The sequence below is a fragment of the Pristiophorus japonicus genome, chromosome 23, assembly GCF_044704955.1.
Source record: "Pristiophorus japonicus isolate sPriJap1 chromosome 23, sPriJap1.hap1, whole genome shotgun sequence".
Classification (NCBI taxonomy): Eukaryota; Metazoa; Chordata; class Chondrichthyes; family Pristiophoridae; genus Pristiophorus; species Pristiophorus japonicus.
In genome coordinates this window covers 6,213,125-6,235,345 of record NC_091999.1, presented here as the reverse complement: position 1 = coordinate 6,235,345, position 22,221 = coordinate 6,213,125, and the positions used below count along the sequence as shown (strand labels likewise).

Genomic DNA, 22,221 nt, shown 5'->3' with positions numbered 1-22,221 from the left:
ACAGCCCGATACGAGAGCCACGGACCCTGTTACAGGTGGGACAGACATTGGTCGAGGGGAGGGGTGGGTGAGGCTGGTTTGCCGCGCCCTCCTTCCGCTGCCTGCGCTCTCGGCCTCTTCACGCTCTTTGCGTTGAGACTCGAGGTGCTCAGCGCCCTCCCGGATGCACTTTCTCCACCTCGGGCGGTCTGCGGCCAGGGATCTCCCAGGTGTCGGTGGGGGATGTTGCACTTTACCAGGGAGGCTTTGAGGGTGGTCCCTTGTAACGTTTCCTCTGGCCCACCTTTGGCTCATTTGCCGTGAAGGAGCTCCGCATAAAGCATTTGCTTTGGGAGTCTGGTGTCTGGGGGCCATGCGGACAATGTGGCCCTGCCCAGCGGAGCTGGTCGAGTGTGTGGTCAGTGCTTCGATGTTGGGGATGTTGGCCTGGTCGAGGACGCCAACGTTGGTGCGTCTGTCCTCCCGGGGGATTTGCAGGATCTGGCGGAGGCAGCGTTGGTGGTATTTCTCCAGCGACTTGAGGTGCCTACTGTACATGGTCCATGTCTCTGAGCCATCTGGTTTGCCCTCCAGGCCTCGATAACCAGTGCCTGTGAAGAGAAACTTGGTCACTCGACCAGAAAACATCAGGACTGGTTTGATGAAATTTGGTCAGGAGATCGAAGAACTAATAGATTGCAAGCGCAGAGCATTTCTGGGCCTCAAGCAACAGCCCAACTCGGGAGCTGCAAAACAACATTACAGACGGCTCGAGGCTCAGGTCCAACAAAAAACCTTTAGGGGGGGGGCCTAAAGAACAGGTGGCAGATGGAGAAAGCACAGGAGATCCAACAACCGCTGAGGATTCTTCACCGCAGTCAAGGCCACCTACGGCCCAAGCTCCAGAGGGAGCCCCTTCACCACACGGACTGCAGCGGTTCAAGAAGGCGGCTCACCACCACCTTCTCGAGGGGCAATTAGGGACGGGCAATAAATGCCGGCCTTGCCAGCGACGCCCACATCCCAGGAACCAATAAAAATATCCTCATCCTCCACTGTGAAGACCGACAGTGAGTAGTTTGTGAGTGAGTGTAGCGACAAGCCTGATTTCCGATTGCAGCCTCGCCCGCGGCTGTTCTTAATGGACGCCCATCGCTCTGAATATACTTGTAAAAACCTTCAGCGTTGCCCCTGCTATCTGTCACAAGTCTTTTGCTGGTTACCACCTGCGATCTTTCCCTTTGCTGTTGCTTCTGCTGTTCTTGCCGCTTTAGTATTATTCCATCTCTCCTTCCCCTTGTTGATCGATAATTAAATGCAGCAATCCGTGCCCGCGTGCAGCAAGACCTGGGCGACATTCGGGCTTGGGCTGATAAGTGGCAAGTAACATTCGCACCACACAAGCGCCGGGCAATGGCCATCTCCAACAAGCGAGTGTCTAACCACCGGCCCGTGACATTCAGCGGCATTCCCATGGCCAAATCCCCCGCCATCAACATCCTGGGGGTCACCACTGACCAGAAACTTAACTGGACCAGACACATAAATACTGTGGCCACAAGAGCAGGTCAGAGGCTGGGTATTCTGCGAGTGTCTCACCTCCTGACTCCCCAAAGCCTTCCCACCGTCTACAAGGCACAAGTCAGGAGTGTGATGGAACTCTCCCCACTTTGCCTGGATGAGTTGCAGCTCCAGCAACACTCGAGAAGCTCGACACCATCCAGGACAAAGCAGGCCGCTCGATCGACACGTTACCCACCACCTTCAACACTCACTCCCTCCACCACCGGCGCACCGTGGCTGCAGTGTGTACAAGATGCACCGCGGCAACTCGCCAAGGCTTCTTCGGCAACACCTCCCAAACCCGCCACCTGCAAGTTACACACCATCCTGACATAAGAAATAGAAGCAGTAGTAGACAGGATTAAGAGCGCACGGGGTTGGGGGGTAATATATTAGCATGGATAGAGGATTGGCCAACTAACAGAAAACAGAGTCGGGATAAATGGGTCATTCTCGGGTTGGCAAACAGTAACTAGTGGGGTGCCGCAGGGATCAGTGCTGGGCCCTCAACTATTTACAATCGACATTAACGACTTGGATGAAGGGACCGAGTGTAACGTCGCCAAGTTTCAATAAGATCACCTCTCAGTCTGCTAAACTTCAATGAGTCAACCCCCTCGTCTCAGGAATCAACCGAGTGAACCATCCCTGAACTGCCGCCAAAGCAAGTATATCCTTTCGTAAATATAGAATCAAAAACTGCACGCAGTACTCCAGGTGTGGCCTCACCAATACCCTGTACAGTTGTACTAATACCCTGTACAGTTGTAGCAGGACTTCCCTGCTTTTATACTCCATCCCCCTTTGCAATAAAGGCCAACATTTCATTTGCCGTCCTAATATACCTGCACGCTAACTTTTTGAGGTTCATGCACAAGGACCCCCAGGTCCCTCTGTACTGCAGCATTTTGTAATCGCTCCCCATTTAAATTATAATTTGTTTTTTTAATTCATCCCACCAAAATGCATTACCTCACATTGTACTCCATTTGCCAAATGTTTGCCCACTCACTGAGCCTGTCTATATCCCTTGGCAGATTATTTGTGTCCTCCTCACACGTTGATTTCCCACCCATCTTTGTATCGTCAGCAAATTTAGCTACATTACACTCGGTCCCTTAATCCAAGTCATTTAAACTGGAAATAGTTGGGTACCAGCACTGATCCCTGCGGCACCCCACTAGTTACTGTTTGCCAACCAGAGAATGAACCATTTATCCCGACTCTCTGTTCTCTGTTAGTTCGCCAATCCTCTATCCATGCTAATATATTACCCCCAACCCCCGTGAACTTTTATCTTGTGCAATAACCTTTTATGTGGCACCTTGTCAAATGTCTTCTGGAAGTCCAAATACACCACACCCACTGGTTCCCCTTTATCCATCCTGTTCGTTACATCCTCAAAGAATTCCAGCAAATTTGTCAAACATGATTTCCCCTTTCATAAATCCATGCCGACTCTGCTTGATTGAATTATGCTTTTCCAAATGTCCTGCTACTGCTTTCTTAATAATGGACTCCAGCATTTTCCCAACCACAGATGTTAGGCTAACTGGTCTCTCGTTTCCTCCTTTCTTAAATAGGGGCGTTACATTTGCAGTTTTCCAATCTGCTGGGACCTCCCCAGAATCCAGGGAATTTTGGTAGATTACAACCAATGCATCCACTATCCCTGCAGCCACTTCTCTTAAGTCCCGAGGATGCAGGCCATCAGGTCCAGGGGACTTGTCCACCTTTAGTCCCATTAGTTTTCCCAGTACTTTTTCTCTAGTGACAGTGATTGTTCTAACTCTTACCTCCCGCCACAATAGCCCCTTGATATCCATTTTTGGTATTCTTTTAGTCTTCTACAAATTATTTGTTCAACGTCTCTGCCATTTCCCTGTTCTCCATTATTAATTCCCCGGTCTCATCTTCTAAGGGACCATCGTTTAATTTAACTGCTCTCTTCCTTTTTACTCTTCCAGTGCAATCACATCCTTCCTGTAATGTGGTGACCAGACCTGCACGCAGTACTCCAGCTGTGGCCTAACCAGTGTTTTATACAGTTCAAGCATAACCCTTCCTGCTCTTGTATTCTATGCCTCGGCCAATAAAGGCAAGTATTCCGTCTGCCTTCTTAACCACCTTATCCACCTGGCCTGCTACCTTCAGGGATCTGTGGACCTGCCCTCCCAGGTCCCTCTGTTCCTCTACACTTCTCAGTGTCCTACCATTTAATGTGTATTCCCTTGCCTTGTTAGCTCTCCCCAAATGTTACCTCACACTTCTCCGGATTAAACTCCATTTGCCACTGCTCTGCCCACCCGACCAGTCGATCGATATCTTCCTGCAGTCCGCAGCTTTCTTCATTATCAACCACACGGCCGATTTTATCATCTGCAAACTTCTTAATCATACCCCAAACATTCCAAGTCTAAATTATTGACATACACCACAAAAAGCAAGGTACCCAGCACTGAGCCCCAGTTCGATCCGCGAGTACTCTGATCACCCCGACAACGTCAGCCCTGAGCTAAATTTAAAATCAAGCGTTGAGACGCCACCTTCACCCCCAGTTCAGTCACACTGCGGCCACAGTTATTTCGGTGCTCCCCTACCGCGAGACACAGTAACGCGCCTGAACCACTCAATCCAGGATGGCCCGCTCTCGCGTCCTCCCAGAAAACCAGCCCACATAAACTCGCGGCCTTCGGAGTTCGAGCTCTACCGCGCCTCCCAGTCCGTGTGAAAAGCAAAAACGCTTTGGGGAGACGTGTCGAGTTCGCATAAGAAATAGGAGCAGGAGTCGGCCATTCGGCCCCTCGAGCCTGCTCCGGCATTTAATACGATCATGGCTGATCCGATCATGGACTCAGCTCCACTTCCCAGCCCGCTCCCCATAACCCTTCACTCCCTTATCGCTCAAAAATCTGTCTATCTCCACCTTAAATATATTCAATGACCCAGCCTCCACAGCTCTCTGGGGCAGAGAATTCCACAGATTTACAACCCTCTGAGAGAAGAAATTCCTCCTCATCTCAGTTTTAAATGGGCGGCCCCTTATTCTAAGACCATGCCCCCTAGTTCTAGTCTCCCCCATCAGTGGAAACATCCTCTCTGCATCCACCTTGTCGAGCCCCCTCGTAATCTTATACGTTTCGATAAGATCACCTCTCATTCTTCTGAATTCCAATGAGCAGAGGCCCAACCTCCTCAACCTTTCCTCATAAGTCAACCCCCTCATCTCCGGAATCAACCGAGTGAACCTTCTCTGAACTGCCTCCAAAGCAAGTATCTCCTTTCGTAAATATGGAAACCAAAACTGCACGCAGTACTCCAGGTGTGGCCTCACCAATACCCTGTATAACTGGAGCAAGATTTCCCTGCTTTTATACTCCATCCCCTTTGCAATAAAGGCCAAGATACCATTGGCCTTCCTGATCACTTGCTGTACCTGCAGACTAACCTCTTGTGTTTCATGCACAAGTAACCCCCAGGTCCCGCTGTACTGCGGCACTTTGCAATCTTTCTCCATTTAAATAATAACTTGCTCTTTGATCTTTTTTTTCTGCCGAAGTGCATGACCTCGCACTTTCCCCACGTTATACTCCGCCTGCCAAAATTTTTGCTCACTCACTGAGCCTGTCTTGTGTCCTTTTGCAGAGCTCAGGGAGCCCGGGAGCAGGCGAGAAAGTGCGCGAGTCAGTAACGAGCCAGGCCCCACCTCCCTTCAGACAAGCCTACCCCACACCCCCACGCACCCCGACAAAGTTCGAGTCCACAGGCGGGTAAACTAACGGCTGATTTTATTCATCGACAAAAGGCAGAAAATAAAAACAAAAGTAAAAGGAGTAGTCCGGGGAAGGTGGGGATGGGGGAAAAAAAGAGAGGGGAAAGTCCCATTTGGAATGGGGCCGCTCGCTGTGGGGGAATATTGGGTTTCCCGTGGAGGACGGGACGGGGAGCGAGCGCGGACTTAAGGCCTCGCACTGTCTCGGAAGCTCCTGAAATAAGAGAGGCCCCGAGACCGAGGGGGAGAAGGCCCCCTCTGCCCCCCCCACGAGTAGCAGGGAATCAAACAACCTTCTCTCTCTCTCCCCCGCAACCCCCCCACCCCCCCTCCCACAATGGCGTTGCCAACCTTTGCGAAAGGGTCATCCGATAACGGCGATTCTGAGCGCTGTGCTGCAGCCCCGCTGACTTTGGGGGAGCGAGAGACACGTCACCCTCTCCCCACCCCACAGCAGAGACCAGACCAGCTCCCGCGCGCAGTGACCGAGGAGAGAGGGAAGGAGGGAGAGAATCCACGAAGCAATCAGCGCGCGAGGGAGGGGGGGGGGGCAGGGCATAGGAGTCGACCTTTGACCCCCCGCACGCGCGCCAACTCTGAACCCCCCTCCCCTCCCCTCCCCCCCCTCCCCCAGACGACCCCGTGGCGAGGGTTCGGCGGAGGGGACGGGGAGTGACAACACGTTTCACATTTAAAAAAATAAAACACGCACGCAACACACGAGGGGCAGGAAATACATTTCGCTAAACGGCGTCCGAGGGACCCGGACTATCGTCTACAGCTGGCGAGGGAGTGGGCCAGTGCCCCTCCCCCTCCAGCGCGAGGCAAGGGCGGGGGAGGGAGGGGAGGGGAGGGTCCTGGCTTCGATTTGACCCTTGCTCCCCCCCCCCCCCTCCTCCTCCCCGTTTTCCTTCCGGGTCAGTTTCTCCGTTTTAAACCCTCCCCCCCCCCACCCCACCCGTCCCCGACCCCTCGCTTCCCGCGGGCGAGGGACTCGCGCGTTCCCCGTCCGCTGGGGGGGGGGGGGGGGAGGGGTGGGCCGTCAACGCCTGCTCCGCTCGCGGGTCGACGTGCTGTGGCTGCGGCTCCGGGACCGGCGCTTGCCGTCCCGGCGCTCCCGTTCCCGCTCCCGCCCCCGATCCCGATCCCGGCTGTGGTCCCGCTTTCGCTCCAGCTCCCTGCTGCGCTCGGCCACCTTCTCGCGCTCCTTCTCCCGCTCCTTGGCCCGCTGCTTGCGCTCCTCCTCGCGCTTGCGCTCCTCGTCCTCCTGCTCCTTCCGCCGCTTCTCTCGCTCGCGGGCCCGGTCCGCCCGGTCCGCCTCCTTCTGCACGATCTGCGGGGCGACACAACGAGGGGGGGTCTGGCTAAACTGCGTGAGCGTCTGTGTAGAGTCGTCAAATCGCGCACGGGTTTAACGGTCTCAGATTGTGCCGACGCAAATGGCCCTTTGGTTGGGGGGGGGGTTGTTAGTCCTACATAGATCGGGTGGATTTATACTGAGAGAGAGCGCGGGCGCGCGCAGAGAGAGCGCGAGAGAGAGCACGCGCAGAGAGAGCCAGAGAGCGCGAGAGAGAGCGCGCGCGCGCAGAGAGAGCCAGAGAGCGCGAGAGAGAGCGCGCGCGCAGAGAGAGCCAGAGAGAGAGCCAGAGAGCGCGAGAGAGAGCGCGCGCGCAGAGAGAGCCAGAGAGCGCGAGAGAGAGCGCGCGCGCAGAGAGAGCCAGAGAGCGCGAGAGAGAGCGCGCGCGCAGAGAGAGCCAGAGAGCGCGAGAGAGAGCGCGCGCGGAGAGAGCCAGAGAGCGCGAGAGAGAGCGCGGGCGCAGAGAGAGCCAGAGAGCGCGAGAAAGAGCGCGGGCGCAGAGAGAGCCAGAGAGCGCGAGAGAGATCGCGCGCGCAGAGAGAGCCAGAGAGAGAGCCAGAGAGCGCGAGAGAGAGCGCGCGCGCAGAGAGAGCCAGAGAGCGCGAGAGAGAGCGCGCGCGCAGAGAGAGCCAGAGAGCGCGAGAGAGAGCGCGCGCGGAGAGAGCCAGAGAGCGCGAGAGAGAGCGCGGGCGCAGAGAGAGCCAGAGAGCGCGAGAAAGAGCGCGGGCGCAGAGAGAGCCAGAGAGCGCGCGCGCGCGCAGAGAGCCAGAGAGCGCGAGAGAGAGCGCGCGCGCAGAGAGAGCCAGAGAGCGCGAGAGAGAGCGCGGGCGCAGAGAGAGCCAGAGAGCGCGAGAGAGAGCGCGGGCGCAGAGAGAGCCAGAGAGCGCGCGCGCGCGCAGAGAGCCAGAGAGCGCGAGAGAGAGCGCGCGCGCAGAGAGAGCCAGAGAGCGCGAGAGAGAGCGCGCGCAGAGAGAACCAGAGAGCGCGAGAGAGAGCGCGCGCGCAGAGAGAGCCAGAGAGCGCGAGAGAGAGCCAGAGAGCGCGAGAGAGAGCGCGCGCAGAGAGAACCAGAGAGCGCAAGAGAGAGCGCGCGCGCAGAGAGAGCCAGAGAGCGCGAGAGAGAGCCAGAGAGCGCGAGAGAGAGCGCGCGCAGAGAGAACCAGAGAGCGCGAGAGAGAGCGCGTGCGCAGAGAGAGCCAGAGAGCGCGAGAGAGAGCCAGAGAGCGCGAGAGAGAGCGCGCGCGCAGAGAGAGCCAGAGAGCGCGAGAGAGAGCCAGAGAGCGCGAGAGAGCGCGCGCGCAGAGAGAGCCAGAGAGCGCGAGAGAGAGCCAGAGAGCGCGAGAGAGAGCGCGCGCGGAGAGAGCCAGAGAGCGCGCGCGCGCGCGCACACACAGAGAGAGCCAGAGAGTGCGCGCGCGCAGAGAGAGCCAGAGAGAGCCAGCGCAGAGAGCCAGAGAGAGCGCGCGGGCGCAGAGAGAGCCAGAGAGCGCGCGCACGCAGAGAGAGCCAGAGAGAGCGCGCGCGCGCAGAGAGAGCCAGAGAGCGCGCGCGCAGAGAGAGCCAGAGAGCGCGAGAGAGAGCGCGCGCGCAGAGAGAGCCAGAGAGCGCGCGCGCGCAGAGAGAGCCAGAGAGAGTGCGCGCGCAGAGAGAGCCAGAGAGAGCGCGCGCGCAGAGAGAGTGCCAGAGAGAGCGAGAGAGAGCGAGAGAGAGAGCCAGAGAGCGCGCGCGCGCAGAGAGAGCCAGAGAGCGCGAGAGAGAGCGCGCGCGCAGAGAGAGCCAGAGAGCGCGCGAGAGAGCGCGCGCGCAGAGAGAGCCAGAGAGCGCGCGAGAGAGCACGCGCGCAGAGAGAGCCAGAGAGCGCGCGCGCGCAGAGAGAGCCAGAGAGCGCGAGAGAGAGCGCGCGCGCAGAGATAGCCAGAGAGAGCGCGCGCGCAGAGAGAGCCAGAGAGCGCGAGAGAGAGCGCGCGCGCAGAGAGCCAGAGAGAGCGCGCGCGCAGAGAGCCAGAGAGAGCGCGCGCGCAGAGAGCCAGAGAGAGCGCACGCGCATAGAGAGCGAGAGAGAGCGCGCGCGCAGAGAGAGCGAGAGAGAGCACGCGCGCAGAGAGAGCCAGAGAGCGCGAGAGAGAGCGCGCGCGCAGAGAGAGCCAGAGAGCGCGAGAGAGAGCGCGCGCGCAGAGAGAGCCAGAGAGCGCGAGAGAGAGCGCGCGCGCAGAGAGAGCCAGAGAGCGCGAGCGCAGAGAGAGCCAGAGAGCGCGAGAGAGAGCGCGCGCGCAGAGAGCCAGAGAGTGCGAGAGAGAGCGCGCGCGCAGAGAGAGCCAGAGAGAGCGCGCGCGCGCAGAGAGAGCCAGAGAGCGCGAGAGAGAGCCAGAGAGCGCGAGAGAGAGCGCGCGCGCAGAGAGAGCGCGCGCGCAGAGAGAGCGAGAGAGAGCGCGCGCGCAGAGAGAGCGAGAGAGAGCGCGCGCGCAGAGAGAGCCAGAGAGCGCGAGAGAGAGCGCGCGCGCAGAGAGAGCCAGAGAGCGCGAGAGAGAGCGCGCGGGCAGAGAGAGCCAGAGAGCGCGAGAGAGAGCGCGCGCGCAGAGAGAGCCAGAGAGAGCGCGCGCGCAGAGAGAGCGAGAGAGAGCGCGCGCGCAGAGAGAGCGAGAGAGAGCGCGCGCGCAGAGAGAGCCAGAGAGCGCGAGAGAGAGCGCGCGCGCGCGCACAGAGAGAGCCAGAGAGCGCGAGAGAGAGCGCGCGCGCAGAGAGAGCCAGAGAGCGCGAGAGAGAGCGCGCGCGCAGAGAGAGCCAGAGAGCGCGAGAGAGAGCGCGCGCGCAGAGAGAGCCAGAGAGCGCGAGAGAGAGCGCGCGCGCAGAGAGAGCCAGAGAGCGCGCGCGCAGAGAGAGCCAGAGAGCGCGAGAGAGAGCGCGCGCGCAGAGAGAGCCAGAGAGAGCGCGCGCGCGCAGAGAGAGCCAGAGAGCGCGAGAGAGAGCGCGCGCGCAGAGAGAGCCAGAGAGCGCGAGAGAGAGCGCGCGCGCAGAGAGAGCCAGAGAGCGCGCGCAGAGAGCCAGAGAGCGCGAGAGAGAGCGCGCGCGCAGAGAGAGCCAGAGAGAGCGCGCGCGCGCAGAGAGAGCCAGAGAGCGCGAGAAAGCCAGAGAGCGCGAGAGAGAGCGCGCGCGCAGAGAGAGCCAGAGAGCGCGCGCGCAGAGAGAGCGAGAGAGAGCGCGCGCGCAGAGAGAGCGCGCGCGCAGAGAGAGCCAGAGAGAGCGCGCGCGCAGAGAGAGCCAGAGAGCGCGCGCGCAGAGAGAGCCAGAGAGCGCGAGAGAGAGCGCACACGCAGAGAGAGCCAGAGAGAGCGCGCGCGCGCAGAGAGTGCCAGAGAGAGCGAGAGAGAGCGCGCGCGCAGAGAGAGCCAGAGAGCGTGCGCGCGCAGAGAGAGCCAGAGAGAGCGCGCGCGCAGAGAGAGCCAGAGAGAGCGCGCGCGCAGAGAGAGCCAGAGAGAGCGCGCGCGCAGAGTGAGCCAGAGAGAGCGCGCGCGCGCAGATAGTGCCAGAGAGAGCGAGAGAGAGCCAGAGAGCGCGCGCGCGCAGAGAAAGCCAGAGAGAGCGCGCGCGCAGAGAGAGCGAGAGAGAGCGCACGCGCAGAGAGAGCGAGAGAGAGCGCGCGCGCGCAGAGAGAGCCAGAGAGAGCGCGCGCGCAGAGAGAGCCAGAGAGCGCGCGCGTGCGCACAGAGAGAGCCAGAGAGAGCGCGCGCGCAGAGAGAGCCAGAGAGAGCGAGAGAGAGCGCGCGCGCGCAGAGAGAGCGAGAGAGAGAGCGCGCGCAGAGAGAGCCAGAGAGAGCGCGCGCGCGCGCAGAGAGAGCCAGAGAGAGCGCGCGCGCAGAGAGAGAGCCAGAGAGAGCGAGAGCGCACAGAGTGAGCCGGAGAGAGCGCGCGCGCAGAGAGAGCGAGAGAGCGCGCGCGCGCAGAGAGAGCCAGAGAGCGCGCGCGCAGAGAGAGCCAGAGAGCGCGAGAGCCATAGAGCGCGCGCGCGCGCACAGAGAGAGCCAGAGAGAGTGCGCGCGCAGAGAGAGCGAGAGAGCGCGCACGCAGAGAGAGCGAGAGAGAGCCAGAGAGAGCGCGCGCGCGCGCGCACAGAGAGTGCCAGAGAGAGCGAGAGAGAGCGAGAGAGAGCGCGCGCGCAGAGAGAGCCAGAGAGAGCGCGCGCGCAGAGAGAGCGAGAGAGAGCGCGCGCGCAGAGAGACCCAGAGAGCGCGCGCGCGCAGAGAGAGCGCGCGCGCAGAGAGAGCGAGAGAGAGCGCGCGCGCAGAGAGAGCGCGCGCGCAGAGAGAGCGAGAGAGAGCCAGAGAGAGCGCGCGCGCAGAGAGAGCGCGCGCGCAGAGAGAGCCGGGGAGAGCGCGCGCGCAGAGAGAGCCGGGGAGAGCGCGCTCGCGCAGAGAGAGCCGGGGAGAGCGCGCGCGCGCAGAGAGAGCCAGGGAGAGCGCGCTCGCGCAGAGAGAGCCAGGGAGAGCGCGCGCGCGCAGAGAGAGCCAGGGAGAGCGCGCGCGCGCAGAGAGAGCCAGGGAGAGCGCGCGCGCGCAGAGAGAGCCAGGGAGAGCGCGCGCGCGCAGAGAGAGCCAGGGAGAGCGCGCGCGCGCAGAGAGAGCCAGGGAGAGCGCGCGCGCGCAGAGAGAGCCAGGGAGAGCGCGCGCGCGCAGAGAGAGCCAGGGAGAGCGCGCGCGCGCAGAGAGAGCCAGGGAGAGCGCGCGCGCGCAGAGAGAGCCAGGGAGAGCGCGCGCGCGCAGAGAGAGCCAGGGAGAGCGCGCGCGCGCAGAGAGAGCCAGGGAGAGCGCGCGCGCGCAGAGAGAGCCAGTAGATACAGGGTGTGCCCCCCTCTCCCCGTCCCTCACCTGTTCGTCGGTCAAGGGGAGCCAGTAGATACAGGGAGCGCCCTTGGTTTTACGGAACAAGTCATCCAGCAGTTTGGCGGGAGGTTCCTCCTGGACTTTTTCTGCGGAACAGACAAATAAAAGGGGTTAACTGGGCTGTGCTGCAGTCTTAGAACGTGGTCACATCACCCACTGCGCAACACTCACACCAAGGCACAACACTGCAGATGTTGCAACCTGGAATAAAGACAAGACAATGTTGGAAATCTCAGCAGGTCAGGAAGAGTCTGTGCAGAGGAAGCAGAGTTAATGTTGTGGGTCAAAGGGGAATGTCGTGAAGGGTGAGAGAGAGGGAGAGAGGCGGAGAGGTTTAGGGAGGGAGTTCCAGAGCTTGGGGCCCAGGCAACAGAAGGCACGGCCACCGATGGTGGAGCGATTATAATCAGGGATGGTCAGGGGGGCAGAATTAGAGGAGTGCAGACATCTCGGGGGGGTGTGGGGCTGGAGGAGATTACAGAGATAGGGAGGGATGTAGGGGCTGGAGGGGGGTTACAGAGATAGGGAGGGGTGTAGGGGCTGGAGGAGGTTACAGAGATAGGGAGGGGTGTAGGGGCTGGAGGGGAGTTACAGAGATAGGGAGGGGTGTAGGGGATGGAGGGGGTTACAGAGATAGGGAGGGGTGTAGGGGCTGGAGGAGGTTACAGAGATAGGGAGGGGTGTAGGGGCTGGAGGAGGTTACAGAGATAGGGAGGGGTGTAGGGGCTGGAGGAGGTTACAGAGATAGGGAGGGGTGTAGGGGCTGGAGGAGGTTACAGAGATAGGGAGGGGTGTAGGGGCTGGAGCAGGTTACAGAGATAGGGAGGGGTGTAGGGGCTGGAGGGGGTTACAGAGATAGGGAGGGGTGTAGGGGATGGAGGGGGTTACAGAGATAGGGAGGGGGTTACAGAGATAGGGAGGGGTGTAGGGGCTAGAGGAGGTTACAGAGATAGGGAGGGGTGTAAGGGCTGGAGGAGATTGGAGAGATAGGGAGGGGTGTAGGGGCTGGAGGAGGTGACAGAGATAGGGAGGGATGTAGTGGCTGGAGGAGATTGGAGAGATAGGGAGGGGTGTAGGGGCTGGAGGAGATTGGAGAGATAGGGAGGGGTGTAGAGGCTGGAAGAGATTGGAGAGATAGGGAGGGGTGTAGGGGCTGGAGGAGATTGGAGAGATAGGGAGGGATGTAGTGGCTGGAGGAGGTTATAGATAGGGAGGGGTGTAGGGGCTGGAGGAGATTGGAGAGATAGGGAGGGATGTAGTGGCTGGAGGAGGTTATAGATAGGGAGGGATGTAGTGGCTGGAGGAGATTGGAGAGATAGGGAGGGGTGTAGGGGATGGAGGGGGTTACAGAGATAGGGAGGGGTGTAGGGGATGGAGGGGGTTACAGAGATAGGGAGGGGTGTAAGGGCTGGAGGAGGTTATAGATAGGGAGGGGTGTAAGGGCTGGAGGAGATTGGAGAGATATCGAGGGGGGCGAGGGCCATGGAGGGATCTCGAATGCACTGTCTGGAAGGGCAGTGGGAGCGGCTTCTTCAATACCTGACGGGGAAAGGTTTGCAGGGTGCTGCTGGAAGAACAGGGGAGAGGGAGCAATCAGACAGCTTGTTCAAAAGCTGGCACAGGTAGGAAGAGTGCAAAGGTCTCCTCCAGTGTTGTACGACTCTGGAGAAATACTACTGCAAGATCCTGCAAATCCCCCGGGAGGACAGACGCACCAACGTTAGCGTCCTCGACCAGGCCCAACATCCCCAGCATCGAAGCACTGACCACACACTCGACCAGCTCCGCTGGGCAGGGCCACATTGTCCGCATGTCCCCAGACACGAGACTCCCAGAGCGAGCGCTCTACTCGGGAACTCCTTCACGGCAAACGGGCCAAAGGTGGGCAGAGGAAACGTTACAAGGGACCACCCTCAAAGCCCACCCTGATAAAGTGCAACATCCCCCACCGACACCTGGGAGTCCCTGGGCCCAAAGACCAGTCCCGCCACTCAGTGGAGGAAGTGCATCCGGGAGGGCGCTGAGCACCTCGAGTCTCGTCGCCGAGAGCGTGCAGAAACCAAGCGCAGGCAGCGGAAGGAGCGTGCGGCAAACCAGTCCCACCCTCCCCTTCCCTCAACCACTGTCTGTCCCACCTGTGACAGGGACTGTGGTTCCCGTATTGGACTGTTCAGCCACCCGAGAACTCACTTTTAGAGTGGAAGCAAGTCTTCCTCCATTCCGAGGGACTGCCTGTGACTGAATGAATGAACGACTTTGGGTGCGCGAGCGACAGCGAGGGCGAGGCTCCCTCGGTGAGACAGCGACAGGGAGTGTCTCGGGCGAGGCTCCCTCGGTGAGAGCGACAGGGAGTGTCTCGGGCGAGGCTCCCTCGGTGAGACAGCGACAGGGAGGGCGAGGCTGCGGGCTGACTCGGAGCGCCCCTCACCTTTCTTCTCGCTCCGCTTCTCCTTGGACTTGGCGCGTTCCTTGCGGCGACGGTCCCGGGAGCGCGAGCGGGAGCGGGATCGGGCCTTGGCGCCCTCCTTGGTCTCGTACTCCTTGACCTTGTCACGGTCCCACTCCCGCTCGGATCGGGTGCGTTCCCGCCGCTCCATCTCCCGCTCCCGCTCCGCCCACTGGTCCCGGGCCGCCCGCTCGTGGTCCCGGGAGTCCGCCCGTGGCTCCTCCATCTTCTGCTCCGCCGGCTTGTCCAGCTTCAGACCCTTGTGGAAATCCAACTGTTGGGGGGGGGGGGAGAGAGAGAGACACGGGTTACATTCAGAGCAAAGAACATCAGAAATAGGAGCAGGAGTCGGCCATTCGGCCCTTCGAGCCTGCTCCGCCATTCAGTAACATCATGGCTGATCATTCCCTCAGTACCCCTTTCCTGCTTTCTCTCCATACCCCTTGATCCCTTTAGCCGTAAGGGCCACATCTAACTCCCTCTTGAATATATCCAATGAACTGGCCTCAACAACTCTCTGTGGTAGAGAATTCCACAGGTTCACCACTCTCTGAGTGAAGAAGTTTCTCCTCATCTCGGTCCTAAATGGCTTACCCCTTATCCTTAGACTGTGACCCCTGGTTCTGGACTTCCCCAACATCGGGAACATTCTTCCCGCATCTAACCTGTCCAGTCCCGTCAGAATTTTATATGTTTCTATGAGATCCCCTCTCATTCTTCTAAATTCCAGTGAATATAAGCCCAGTCGATCCAGTCTTTCTTCATATGTCAGTCCTGCCATCCCGGGAATCAGTCTGGTGAACCTTCGCTGCACTCCCTCAATAGCAAGAACGTCCTTCCTCAGATTAGGAGACCAAAACTGTACACAATATTCCAGGTGAGGCCTCACCAAGACCTCCCTGCTCCTATACTCAAATCCCCTCGCTATGAAGGCCAACATACCATTTGCCTTCTTCACCCTCTGCTGTACCTGCATGACAACTTTCAATGACTGATGTACCATGACACCCAGGTCTCGTTGCACCTCCCCTTTTCCTAATCTGTCGCCATTCAGATAATATTCTGCCTTCCTGTTTTTGCCACTGAAGTGGATAACCTCACATTTATCCACATTATACTGCATCTGCCATGCATTTGTCCACTCACCTAACCTGTCCAAATCACCCTGCAGCCTCTTAGCATCCTCCTCACAGCTCACACCGCCACCCAGCTCAGTGTCATCTGCAAACTTGGAGATATTACACTCAATTCCTTCATCTAAATCATTGACGTATATTGTAAATAGCTGGGGTCCCAGCACTGAGCCCTGCGGCACTCCACTAGTCACTGTCTGCCATTCTGAAAAGGACCCGTTTATCCCGACTCTCTGCTTCCTGTCTGCCAACCAGTTCTCTATCCACATCAATACATTACCCCCAATACCATGTGCTTTGATTTTGCACACCAATCTCTTGTGTGGGATCTTGTCAAAAGCCTTTTGGAAGTCCAAATACACCACATCCACTGGTTCTCCCTTGTCCACTCTCCGAGTTGCATCCTCAAAAAATTCCAGAAGATTTGTCAAGCATGATTTCCCTTTCATAAATCCATGCTGACTTGGACCGATCCTGTCACTGCTTTCCAAATGTGCTGCTATTTCATCTTCAATAATTGATTCCAACATTTTCCCCACTGCTGATGTCAGACTAACCGGTCTATAATTACCTGTTTTCTCTCTCCCTCCTTTTTTAAAAAGTGGTGTTACATTAGCTACCCTCCAGTCCATGGGAACTGATCCAGAGTCGATAGACCGTTGGAAAATGATCACCAATGCATCCACTATTTCTAGGGCCACTTCGTTAAGTACTCTGGGATGCAGACTATCAGGCCCCGGGGATTTATCGGCCTTCAATCCCATCAATTTCCTTAACACAATTTCCCACTTTATAAGGATATCCTTCAGTTCTTCCTTCTCACTAGACCCTCGGTTCCCTAGTATTTCCGGAAGGTTATTTGTGTCTTCCTTCGTGAAGACAGAACCAAAGTATTTGTTTAACTGGTCCGCCATTTCTTTGTTCCCCATTATAAATTCACCTGAATCTGACTGCAAGGGACCTACGTTTGTTTTCACTAATCTTTTTCTCTTCACATATCTATAGAAGCTTTTGCAGTCAGTTTTTATGTTCCCAGCAAGCTTCCTCTCGTACTCTATTTTCCCCCTCCGAATTAAACCCTTTGTCCTCCTCTGCTGTATTGCAAAATTCTCCCAGTCCTCAGGTTTGCTGCTTTTTCTGGCCAATTTATATGCCTCTTCCTTGGATTTAACACTATCCTTAATTTCCCTAGCCACAGTTGAGCCACCTTCCCCATTTTATTTTTACTCGACAGAGATTTACATTGTACATTAATGATTTAGACGAGGGGATTAAATGTAGTATCTCCAAATTTGCGGATGACACTAAGTTGGGTGGCAGTGTGAGCTGCGAGGAGGATGCTATGAGGCTACAGAGTGACTTGGATAGGTTAGGTGAGTGGGCAAATGCGTGGCAGATGAAGTATAATGTGGATAAATGTGAGGTTATCCACTTTGGTGGTAAAAACAGAGAGACAGACTATTATCTGAATGGTGACAGATTAGGAAAAGGGAAGGTGCAACGAGACCTGGGTGTCATGGTACATCAGTCATTGAAGGTTGGCATGCAGGTACAGCAGGCGGTTAAGAAAGCAAATGGCATGTTGGCCTTCATAGCGAGGGGATTTGAGTACAGGGGCAGGGAGGTGTTGCTACAGTTGTACAGGGCCTTGGTGAGGCCACACCTGGAGTATTGTGTACAGTTTTGGTCTCCTAACTTGAGGAAGGACATACTTGCTGTTGAGGGAGTGCAGCGAAGATTCACCAGACTGATTCCCGGGATGGTGGGACTGACCTATCAAGAAAGACTGAATCAACTGGGCTTGTATTCACTGGAGTTCAGAAGAATGAGAGGGGACCTCATAGAAACGTTTAAAATTCTGACGGGTTTGGACAGGTTGGATGCAGGAAGAATGTTCCCAATGTTGGGGAAGTCCAGAACCAGGGGTCACAGTCTAAGGATAAGGGGTAAGCCATTTAGGACCGAGATAAGGAGAAACTTCTTCACCCAGAGAGTGGTGAACCTGTGGAATTCTCTACCACAGGAAGTAGTTGAGGCCAATTCACTAAATATATTCAAAAGGGAGTTAGATGAAGTCCTTACTACTCGGGGGATCAAGGGGTATGGCGTGAAAGCAGGAAGTGGGTACTGAAGTTTCATGTTCAGCCATGAACTCGTTGAATGGCGGTGCAGGCTAGAAGGGCTGAATGGCCTGCTCCTGCACCTATTTTCTATGTTTCTATGTTTCTATGAGATGTACAATTGTTGAAGTTAATCCATATGATCTTTAAATGTTTGCCATTGCCTATCCACCGTCAACCCTTTAAGTATCACTCGCCAGTCTATTCAAGCCTATTCACGTCTCATACCATCGAAGTTACCTTTCCCCAAGTTCTGGACCCTAGTCTCTGAATTAACTGTGTCACTCTCCATCTTAATAAAGAATTCCACCATATTATGGTCACTCTTCCCCAAAGGGTCTCGCACAACAAGATTGTTAATTAGTCCTTTCTCATTACACATCACCCTGTCTAGGATGGCCAGCCCTCTAGTTGGTTCATAGAAACATAGAAACATAGAAAATAGGTGCAGGAGTAGGCCATTCGGCCCTTCTAGCCTGCACCGCCATTCAATGAGTTCATGGCTGAACATTCAACTTCAGTACCCCATTCCTGCTTTCTCGCCATACCCCTTGATCCCCCCAGTAGTAAGGACCTCATCTAACTCCTTTTTGAATATATTTAGTGAATTGGCCTCAACAACTTTCTGTGGTAGAGAATTCCACAGGTTCACCACTCTCTGGGTGAAGAAGTTCCTCCGCATCTCGGTCCTAAATGGCTTACCCCTTATCCTTAGACTGTGACCTCTGGTTCTGGACTTCCCCAACATTGGGAACATTCTTCCTGCATCTAACCTGTCTAACCCCGTCAGAATTTTAAATGTTTCTATGAGGTCCCCTCTCATTCTTCTGAACTCCAGTGAATACAAGCCCAGTTGATCCAGTCTTTCTTGATAGGTCAGTCCCGCCATCCCGGGAATCAGTCTGGTGAACCTTCGCTGCACTCCCTCAATAGCAAGAATGTCCTTCCTCAGGTTAGGAGACCAAAACTGTACACAATACTCCAGGTGTGGCCTCACCAATGCCCTGTACAACTGTAGCAACACCTCCCTGCCCCTGTACTCAAATCCCCTTGCTATGAAGGCCAACATGCCATTTGCTTTCTTAACCGCCTGCTGCACCTGCATGCCAACCTTCAATGACTGATGTACCATGACACCCAGGTCTCTTTGCACCTCCCCTTTTCCTAGTCTGTCACCATTCAGATAATAGTCTGTCTCTCTGTTTTTACCACCAAAGTGGATAACCTCACATTTATCCACATTATACTTCATCTGCCATGCATTTGCCCATTCACCTAACCTATCCAAGTCGCTCTGCAGCCTCACAGCATCCTCCTCGCAGCTCACACTGCCACCCAACTTAGTGTCATCCGCAAATTTGGAGATACTACATTTAATCCCCTCATCTAAATCATTAATGTACAGTGTAAACAGCTGGGGCCCCAGCACAGAACCTTGCGGTACCCCACTAGTCACTGCCTGCCATTCTGAAAAGTACCCATTTACTCCTACTCTTTGCTTCCTGTCTGACAACCAGTTCTCAATCCATGTCAGTACACTACCCCCAATCCCATGTGCTCTAACTTTGCACATCAATCTCTTGTGTGGGACCTTGTCGAACACCTTCTGAAAGTCCAAATATACCACATCAACTGGTTCTCCCTTATCCACTCAACTGGAAACATCCTCAAAAAATTCCAGAAGATTTGTCAAGCATGATTTCCCTTTCACAAATCCATGCTGACATATTGGTCTAGAAAACCATCCCTAATACATTCCAGGAAATCCTCCTCCACCACATTGCTACCAGTTTGGTTAGCCCAGTCAATATGTAGATTAAAGTCGCCCATGATAACTGCTGTACCTTTATTGCACGCATCCCCAATTTCTTGTTTGATGCTGTCCCCAACCTCACTACTACTGTTTGGTGGTCTGTACACAACTCCCACCAGCGTTTTCTGCTCTTTGGTATTCCGCAGCTCCACCCATACAGATTCCACAGCATCCAGGCTAATGTCCCTCCTTAGTATTGCATTAATTTCCTCTTTAACCAGCAACGCCACCCGCCTCCTTTTCCTTTCTGTCTACCCTTCCTAAATGTTGAATACCCCTGGAGGTTGAGTTCCCAGCCTTGGTCACCCTGGAGCCATGTCTCCGTGATGCCAATTACATCATATCCATTAACTGCTATCTGTGCAGTTAATTCATCCACCTTATTCCGAATACTCCTCGAATTGAGGCACAGAGTCTTCAGGCTTGTCTTTTTAACACCCTTTGCCCCTATAGGATTTTGCTGTTATGTGGTCCTTTTTGCATTGGGTTGCTCTGCCCTCCACTTTTACTTTTCTTCTTTCAATCTTTTGCTTCTGCCCCCATTCTACTTCCCTCAGTCTCCCTGCATAGGTTCCCATCCCCCTGCCATATTAGTTTAACCTCTCCCCAACAGCACGAGCAAACACTCCCCCTAGGACATTGGTTCTGGTCCTGCCCAGGTGCAGGCCGTCCGGTTTGTACTGGTCCCACCTCCCCCAGAACCGGTTCCAATGAGCCAGGAATTTGAATCCCTCTCTTCTGCACCATTCCTCAAGCCACGCATTCATCTGAGCGATGCTGCGATTCCTACTCTGACTAGCATGTGGCATTGGTAGCAATCCTGAGATTACTACTTTTGAGGTCCTACTTTTTAATTTAGCTCCTAGCTCCCTAAATTCGTCTTGTAGGACCTCATCCCGTTTTTTAACTATGTCGTTGGTATCTATATGCACCACGACAACTGGCTGTTCTCCCTCCCATTTCAGAATGTCCTGCACCCGCTCCGAGACATCCTTGACCCTTGCACAAGGGAGGCAACATACCATCCTGGAGTCTCGGTTGTGGCCGCAGAAACGTCTATCTATTCCCCTTACAATTGAATCCCCTATCACTATCACTTTCTCACTTTTTTTCCTGTGCAGCAGAGCCAGCCACGGTGCCATGAACTTGGCTGCTGCTGCCCTCCCCTGATGAGTCATCCCCCTCAACAGTACCCAAAGCTGTGTATGTGTTTTGCAGGAAGATGGCCGCAGGGGACCCCTTGCACTACCTTCCTTGCACTGCTCTTCCTGTTGGTCACCCATTCCCTATCTGGCTGTGTAACCTTTACTTGCGGTAAGACCAACTCGCTAAACGTGCTATTCACGTCATTCTCAGCATCGTGGATGCTCCAGAGTTCATCCACCCGCAGCTCCAGTGCCGAAATGCTGTCTGTCAGCAGCTGCAGCCGGATACACTTCCCACATATGTCGTCGTTAGGGACACGGGAAGCGTCCCTGACTTCTCACATAGCACAGGAGGAGCATAACATGTGTCCGAGGGCTCCTGCCATGACTTAACCCCTAGATTAACTTAATTTAGCATGGGGTCCGATACAGAGTAAAGCTCCCTCTACACTGTCCCATCAAACACTCCCAGGACAGGTACAGGGGGTTAGATACAGAGTAAAGCTCCCTCGACACTGTCCCATCAAACACTCCCAGGGCAGGTGCAGCACGGGGGTAGATAGAGAGTAAAGCTCCCTCTACACTGTCCCATCAAACACTCCCAGGGCAGGTACAGCACGGGGTTAGATACAGAGTAAAGCTCCCTCTACACTGTCCCATCAAACACTCCCAGGTCAGGTACAGGGGGTTAGAAACAGAGTAAAGCTCCCTCTACTCTGTCCCATCAAACACTCCCAGGGCAGGTACAGCATGGGGTTAGATACAGAGTAAAGCTCCCTCTACACTGTCCCATTAAACACTCCCAGGGCAGGGACAGCATGGGGTTAGATACAGAGTAAACCTCCCTCTACACTGTCCCATCAAACACTCCCAGGGCAGGTACAGGGGGTTAGATACAGAGTAAAGCTCCCTCTACACTGTCCCATCAAACACTCCCAGGGCAGGTACAGCACGGGGTTAGATACAGAGTAAAGCTCCCTCTACACTGTCCCATCAAACACTCCCAGGGCAGGTACAGCATGGGGTTAGATACAGAGTAAAGCTCCCTCTACACTGTCCCATTAAACACTCCCAGGGCAGGGGCAGCATGGGGTTAGATACAGAGTAAACCTCCCTCTACACTGTCCCATCAAACACTCCCAGGGCAGGTACAGGGGGTTAGATACAGAGTAAAGCTCCCTCTACGCTGTCCCATCAAACACTCCCAGGGCAGGTACAGCACGGGGTTAGATACAGAGTAAAGCTCCCTCTACACTGTCCCATCAAACACTCCCAGGGCAGGTACAGGGGGTTAGATACAGAGTAAAGCTCCCTCTACGCTGTCCCATCAAACACTCCCAGGGCAGGTACAGCACGGGGTTAGATACAGAGTAAAGCTCCCTCTACGCTGTCCCATCAAACACTTCCAGGGCAGGTACAGGGGGTTAGATACAGAGTAAAGCTCCCTCTACACTGTCCCATCAAACACTCCCAGGGCAGGTACAGCACGGGGTTAGATACAGAGTAAAACTCTCTGAAGTTGTGATCGTGAAGGCAGCAGAGAAGTGGGCGCACAGTTCTGTGCAGACTCCCCCAACCTCACGTCCCAATTCAGAAAAGCGAGGCGAGGCAGTGGAGATGTGACCTCAGACAGGAGGGGAGGCAGAGGTTTAAAAACACACGACACTTACCTCATCCTGCTCGGCGTAATCGACGGAGAGGAACTTGGGGTTGGAGGCGGGCCACTTCACACCATGGAGAGAGTTGCGAGTGGCAATGGCTTCTTCCAAGGCCGTGTACTGGAGTGGGCAAAACAGCAGTGTGAGTGCAGGTCCGTCTGTAAGGGCTCTCTCGCTCCCGTCCCCCATCGCTCCCTCTCTCCCGTCCTGTATCTCTCCCCATCTCTCTCTCTCTCCCTCCCTCTCGTCCTGTCTCGCTCTCTCCCTCCCTCCCCCGTCCCGTATCGCTCCCTCTCTCCCGTTCCCGTATCTCTCCCGTCCCGTATCCCTCCTTCCTGCACTCTCTTCCCGCCCACCC

General features: G+C 56.0%; 1 protein-coding gene across 1 annotated transcript; it reads right to left on the bottom strand.

Moving 5' to 3' along the window:
* Positions 1-5,313: 5,313 nt before the first annotated feature.
* Positions 5,314-22,059, bottom strand: LOC139235287 (apoptotic chromatin condensation inducer in the nucleus-like). Its single transcript, XM_070866429.1, has 4 exons — positions 21,876-22,059; positions 13,977-14,268; positions 11,534-11,634; positions 5,314-6,647 (listed from the first exon to the last, which is right to left on the bottom strand). Exons 1-4 carry the CDS (start codon positions 22,050-22,052, stop codon positions 6,357-6,359), a joined length of 861 nt encoding a protein of 286 aa, XP_070722530.1. The 5' UTR covers positions 22,053-22,059; the 3' UTR covers positions 5,314-6,356.
* Between the last annotated feature and the right edge of the window lie 162 nt (positions 22,060-22,221).

What these genes read in the sequence shown, in the direction of transcription:
- LOC139235287 (XM_070866429.1), bottom strand. Translation starts at nt 22,052, where the DNA reads ATGGGGGACGGGAGCGAGAGAGCCCTTACAGACGGACCTGCACTCACA. An exon ending in ATTACGCCGAGCAGGATGAG is followed by an intron (nt 14,269 to 21,875) that starts GTAAGTGTCGTG and finishes CCCCCCCAACAG; the next exon opens with TTGGATTTCCACAAGGGTCT. An exon ending in TCCCCTTGACCGACGAACAG is followed by an intron (nt 6,648 to 11,533) that starts GTGAGGGACGGG and finishes GTCGCCCCGCAG; the next exon opens with ATCGTGCAGAAGGAGGCGGA.